The 6,683-nt window shown below is 34.7% G+C and overlaps 1 protein-coding gene across 2 annotated transcripts; it reads left to right on the top strand.

The window, feature by feature from the left end:
• The first annotated feature begins 381 nt into the window (after positions 1-381).
• On the top strand, positions 382-6,375 carry LOC21403016 (pheromone-processing carboxypeptidase KEX1). 2 transcript variants are annotated; one of them, XM_024167856.1, is made up of 4 exons: positions 382-694; positions 799-853; positions 1,221-1,369; positions 5,699-6,375. In XM_024167856.1, the coding sequence occupies exons 3-4, from the start codon at positions 1,259-1,261 to the stop codon at positions 6,155-6,157; spliced, it is 570 nt and encodes a 189-aa protein (XP_024023624.1). In that variant the 5' UTR covers positions 382-694; positions 799-853; positions 1,221-1,258; the 3' UTR covers positions 6,158-6,375. The 2 variants fall into 2 exon arrangements, with proteins under 2 accessions (XP_024023624.1, XP_010099920.1); XM_010101618.2 differs by having other exon boundaries at positions 1,230-1,369.
• The last annotated feature ends 308 nt before the right edge of the window (positions 6,376-6,683 follow it).

Here is a 6,683-nt window from a genome sequence, read left to right on the forward strand (position 1 = left end):
GTTTTATTACATGTTAATACCATAATAAACTATAAAAAACAAATTCATCAACTTCAGAGTCAACAATTTATTAACCTAGTAAATATAGAAAAGTAAGATGAATTTGAATTTGAAAAATACATTTCTAAATAATTCAAAAATACAAGATATATATTTACTAACCATATTTTTTAAACAAAATCGAAACACATGGGATAAAATAGTAAAGATAATATTCCCTTTTCTTTTAATTTAAGGTTTGTTAGTAGTTAGTGGACTAAAATATAAAAATCTTTTCTGATTTCCCGAGCAATAAAATAAATTTAAAAACAATTTAAAAAAAATATATTTGCTAAATCATAATAAGATAATATTATGCGAAACCCACACTTGTCCTTACTCCCTACCTCTTCTTCGGGCAGCTCAAAACACAAATCCTCTCTCACTTTTTACCATCGTCAGGACGCTGCCCGAACTGCCCGAAACCTTACTGGAAGAATTACGGGCAGTCACTCACCAGTACCCGCTCTCTCTCTCTCTCTCTCTCTCTCTCGCTCCCTGGGCTCTGATATTTCTATATCTTTGGTTTCTTTGTGTTTTCCACGATCACGATCGGACGGTCCAAAATGAACGGAGCCTCTGATGCTTTTTTCTTCGGGTTTTAGAGCCTGAAACTCCCAGATCTGCTATCTACGACCTTAGATCTCTCTTCCTGGTAAGAATTTTTCCTCCCAATTTTCCTTCCATCTTTTCCTTTTTCCTTTCTATTTGTCTCACCTCCACTAATCCACTTTCTTTTCGGATTTTCGTTTCTTCAAGGTTTAGTTTTTCTCGCTTCGCTCGTCAATTCCACGATCTCCTTTCCGTTTTCCAGGTTTGAATTCACCGAATTTCATCTCCGATTAGGTTTTTGACCTCTTATTTTTTTCGCTCGTCAGAAGTTTCTGGTTCCGGCTATTCCGACGAGTTTTCCGGTGAAAACTCTCCCTTAACTAGCCGTCGAAAGCTTTTCGCCGGCGATTTTCCTCTTCGCAGCTGAAAGTTTTTCTTTGTCCTTTTCCCTAGAAAATCTGTTACTACAAATACTTTTTATTTTTATTTTTTTCCCAAAAAACGCGATTTTTCGTATTTTTACAAAAATATTTACGTTTTTTGTTTATAGATCCGACGGCTGTAAAGATTTAAGGGACAGATCCGACGGCCAAGAGCTGACAACATATTATTATTATTATTTTGTTTAGTGGTTGTAGGTGTGAGTCGCTGTTTGCTAAAACAACAGATGGAAACTAACTACAGTTCGGTGGGAGTTAACGGCGCGCTAACGTGCGCCGGCGAGGCTTTAGCGGCTTTGCTTGTCTCGGCTCTGCTCAAAAGCCAGCTTTTGGTTCTCGTAAGTTTCTTTGAACTTTCCCTTCTAAATTTGCGATCTCTTTTCTCAGTTTTTTTTTTTTTTTTGGTCATTCTGTGCTCCCATGGTTTTTGCTAATATGCGCGTGTGTTTGTGGTTGGTCTCCATTTCATAATTTTTCCTCCATGTTCAGCCAAAAAAAAAAATCTAAATTATCCTTCTGTAATTTTTTTAAGGAAAAAGAAAAGAAAAGAAAATCTTCCTCCGCTTATTTAGGTGATTTTTCCGGTGTCATATTCTTTTATTATTTTTTTTGACCCTTTAGATTTTTTTTTTTTTTCAACTTTTACTGGTTATTTTTTGTTTTCCTCTAAATCTATTACGGATTCTTGTTAACCATAGTCCTTCGGACCGTTTATTTTGACTTGAGTTTGAGTTTGGGTTTGGTTGTTCTAGAACCTGTAAACTGGTGACAGAGGATTAGCGTATTTTATCTGCTAACTTACGCCATTGTTTTATTTTATTCTTATTTCTTTTTAAGGACTTTTTGTACGTTAACATAACATATGTTAAATATTTTTTGTCAGATCAGATCTGTTTGGTACATAAAAGTTAAAAAATATGTATATTTAACGATTAAAAATATTTGATTTACGGTGAAATTCTTTTCTTTTATTTGTTTTAGGGTTATTTTCACCCACAACCCCTGATATATTTTTTTTCCTTGCAACCCTAATGTTTACTTGACACGATTTTGGTCTCTTTCACTAGTAGTGTGGAGGGAATTGGATCATCGATCTAATTTTTCCGTTTTTTTTTTAATAACTAATTTTTCGGGTTTTTAGGGTTTCAAATCGCTCCATGCACTTTAACCCGTACTAATTTCGTAAAACATCAGGATATATTTCCTCTAAAGGTAAATGTAAAGTGTTCAAAACTATTACTAGGTTTTTTTTATATAGTAAATTTCTTTTTTTAAATATTGTTACGCTGGGTCTCTTTTTTCCCATGTTTTCGGTAGGGTTAGGTGCTGAAATTTTTTATTATTGTTATTATTATAATGATTTTTCACTTTAAAATTCGGACACAGAATTATTTTATTAAATGTGATTTATGGTGTCGCTTTGAGATCCAATATTATTATTCCTCAAAAAAATATATGAGTTTGTATTGTACTTGTACTTAATACACCGCGGACCGATCAGGAAGAAAAAAAAAAAAAGCACCGCGGACCCCACTTTTCGGTTTTTGCGAAATTGCTCGTGGGGCCTACTGACACTAAAAAATTTTGTCCTGTCGGGAGTGTTAGGATATCAAAAGTTAAGGAGAATCTATTACCCTACTAATGTTTTGGTTGGAATAGGTGATACTTGGAACGTGTCTATCCAGTGGTTTCTGTAGTTGTTGATTATTGATTATTGATTTTCAATTTCTTTTTCTTATTACACATGGAAATACATGTGTAAATCTAAAATTTTGTTTGTATAGAAGTCTAATAATTTGAATAAGGACTTTTTTTGGTACGTTAAGTCAATTATGGCCTCGTTCGTTTCGATGATTCGAGTTTAGAATTTGAGTTAAGATGTGATTGTATGTGAGAGCTTTTTACTGTAGTAAAAAAGTTAGATGTGATTATTTGTGAGAGCTTTTTACTGTAACAAAACTTAAATTTTAAACTCGAATCAGCGAAACGAACGAAGCCTATATCTCACCTACTAGTACATTAGCGTATTAAAGAATCTCCCTAATAATTGTTCTTCTATTTAAGATGGTTTTTATTTAGAATATTTAATAGGGACTTTTTTTGGTGTTCTCTTTTTTGAAAACATTGGTGTTCTCTGTTTATAAGCCGTTAAATCTGTATTTAATTTAATTAAAAGTTAAATCAGATTGAAAAATAATACAGATTCGGCGGCTGATAAGGTAAAAATACCAGTGCACAAGAGAAATTCCCTACTGTCCTATTTGATACAAAAAATATATATATTTTGTTATGTTTTTTATTGTACCCTCACTGATTTTTCTTATTCGCCTCTAAAGACAAGGATTGAGCTTCTGCTTTTTTCTTTTCTTTTCTTTTTTTATTTGTTTCTTTCTCCTTTTTAGGAGTTGTCTTTCCTAATTGTGTTTGAACGCTTTTGAAATTTGGTTCTGAAACATTCTCATGCCTAGGGAGATTTCTAGACAAAAGACAAATCTAGATACACGAGTGCACACCAAATTCATTCACGAAGTATTATTCACTAGACTTTAGTGTACCACATGCTACACCTCATTTGGTTATTGTTTCCTTATTCATCTGACTTCTTCATTTTCTTTTCCTACTTTTTTGGAGTAAGGAACAAAAGGGGGAACACCCAATGGTGCTTATAGGTTGGAAAGTGGAAACTAAGGAAGTTGCCACCTACCATCTCCAACCGAACTCCACGTTGGAGTTAAATTCCCCCTTTGGCCCGTGAAATCATCTCCTCCGGACTCATTTTTCTTCAACTCCATTTTGGAGTTTTCAACAGTGGAGCGTCATACATGGCGCTCCTCTATTCATATGGCGCTTTTGCGCTACATGATTTTCTTTTTAAAATTAAATTTTTTGAGTTTAAACAAAAATTGACCCATAAAAATATATAATAATTCATATTTTACCCTAATTGCATAATTTTCAACAAAATTTGTTCCTTTTGTATCTTTTTTTTTTGTTATTTAATGATTGGGAAAGTCTATGGTAGGGGATGTACTTTGCCCCTACCGGTAGGGTGCAATCCAAGAGTCAATATTTGATCTTAGTGAAGATTTAAAGTGTTTAATGTAGTCCTTACAACACCTGATTATATATTATTAAGAAGAAAAAAAACGCTTTGAATGTTTGAGTTGATGATTACGTTGAGGCCATTACGATTTCAAATCCACCAAAACAACTTGCAAAAGAACAAAATCAAGCAGAACAACTTAAAATATAAAACTTGCTCATCTGAGCATTAATTTGATTTCAAATTAATTTTTCAGTTGTTATTGTTGAGTCTCTAATTCTTATAAAGAAAAAAAAAAGTTTATATTTTCCTTCATTATTATGCATCTGGGCAAGCTATATTCTTTGCTCACATGTTTTAGGATTCCTGACTGATGTGGGTGGTCTCTGCAAATTTGGGATATGGTTTCTAGAGTTTCACCATATTCATCTTCTCTCCCTCTCTTTCTTCCCGTTTGTCCTGATCTGGAATCGCTCTTTTCTAGGTGTTTTTGTTATATGGAAGTTCTCAAATTGGGTTTTTTGATTTTGGGCCGCAATTACTTTTTTTTTTATTTTCTTCACTTTCAATTATAATCTTGTACTGGGTGTCTCTCCTATTTATATCGTAGTTCTCCTTTTGTTTTCATCTCAACTTGTTTGGATTATTCTTTGATGGGCTAAGAAGAGCAAAACCTGTTTATGGGTTTTGTCAGCTTACGGCATTCTCCAAATTGATCGATTCATAAATGTGATTGTTGTCTTCCATTTGATCGATTCATATGGATTGTTTTCAATCTTCAATATCCAAGATTATTTTTTCTTTAATGAGCTCAACTTCTAACAGCCCTTGGATCTTAATTCAACGGTCTTTATAATGTACCCTACTGGTAGGAGGAAAGTACTGCCCCTACCATAGACTCTCTCTCAATAATTTTATTTAGTTAATGTTGTTTGAAAATAGAACAACTCTTTCCTCGAAAAGAAAATACTCTAAAATAATGGGTTGGAGATGGTCAATCATATGCCTCTGCAACTTCACTCGTACTGACTTTTATCAGTGACAGCTTGAAATGAGTTCTGCTTTCTAGATAGATCATTCTAGTGGTTGAAGATTTAAAAGTTTCTGTCTCTATATTACAATTCCTTGGACATTACTAATAATAGAATCACTTTTTTTTACTTTTTCCTTCCACATTTGCATAGGACATTTTCTGCTCGGTTCTTTTATCAGATCCAAGATTATTCTCTTATAAAAAAAAAAATCATAAAAAAAAAGATTCTCCTCTTTATGCAATAAATTGAGCATCACTTCACAAAATGGGATTCCTAATAATGTCCCTGGTGTCTGCCTTGTTAAAGCATTTCTTTTCCTTTTCTGTTGGCAGCATATTCCACCACCACTACTAAAAGAAGAAAAGAAAAGAAAGTTTCATTCTTGTGCCTGGGCTATTTGCAAAACGAGTGATCCTTTAGCAATTAGACTTATGACATCCCCATTTTTGTTTTGTTTCACCAAATTTATTACTATTCCCTGTTTTTACTATTCATTACTTTTGAGCATAACCAATTATGAATCACGGACTCGGAAGTCCACTGAAAATGTTCATAATATTGCATTGTGCTTTTCCAAAAACTGGTTGCAGGATCTTTCTGGGTCCGTGCCAATTAACAAAGCCATTATCCAAGGAGACCTTCACACGCAGTGTGAGGGCGAACCAGCTGATGCTGAGGGGGATGACAATGAAGAAGATGGCGATGATGGAGAGGGTGGATTTGGAGAAGGTGAAGAGGACCTCTCGTCTGAAGATGGAGGAGATTTCGGGAAAAATTCCAACAAGAGTAACTCTAAGAAGGGCTCGGAAGGTGGAGCTGGAGGTGCCGAAGAGAATGGTGGGGAAGAAGAGGATGACGAAGAAAATGGCGACGATGATGACGATGATGACGACGATGATGATGACAATGACGACGATGATGATGACAACGATGACGATGGCGATGGTGAAGAGGAAGAGGAAGAGGTAGTTGTGCAAGAAGAGGATGAGGAGGATGAAGAGGATGATGACGAGGAAGCTCTCCAGCCACCCAAGAAAAGGAAGAAGTAAAACTAGCAGGCCACCGAGTCTGAGAGAGCCCCCCACTCCCGCAGATTACTACTCTTGTGACTTGTCGTCTAACTTAATGGTCTTATTTAGCTCGTGAGGGGCTTTTTCTAGGATGCTGTTTAATTGTTGACTACATTTTCATTTCATAATTCGAGCACTATATTACTTTTGAGCAGCGGCATTGATTAAATTTGAGAAAATGTTGTGTTCTCTGTTAAGCTAATATTTTAGTTTACATATTTTCTAACCCCACTTTATGGAGCCATCAACCATTATTATGACACCATTCTGGATACTTGTGAGGGAAGAAGCACAAGAATGTCCTATTCCATCAAGTAAATTATCTACCTTTGTCATCGAGGAAGTGAATGAATGCAAAAATATATGAAAGAGTACACTGCCTATGGAATTTAGGTGATTTTTGGTGCCAGAAAAAATAATTTAGGTGAGGAAAACTATAGAGGAAAAAGAAAATTATCATATTTTTTTACCTCTTTCAACCCCACCGACTTTATTATCGACTTTA

This window comes from Morus notabilis, unplaced genomic scaffold (genome assembly GCF_000414095.1).
Source record: "Morus notabilis unplaced genomic scaffold, ASM41409v2 Scaffold604, whole genome shotgun sequence".
NCBI classification, from domain to species: Eukaryota; Viridiplantae; Streptophyta; class Magnoliopsida; order Rosales; family Moraceae; genus Morus; species Morus notabilis.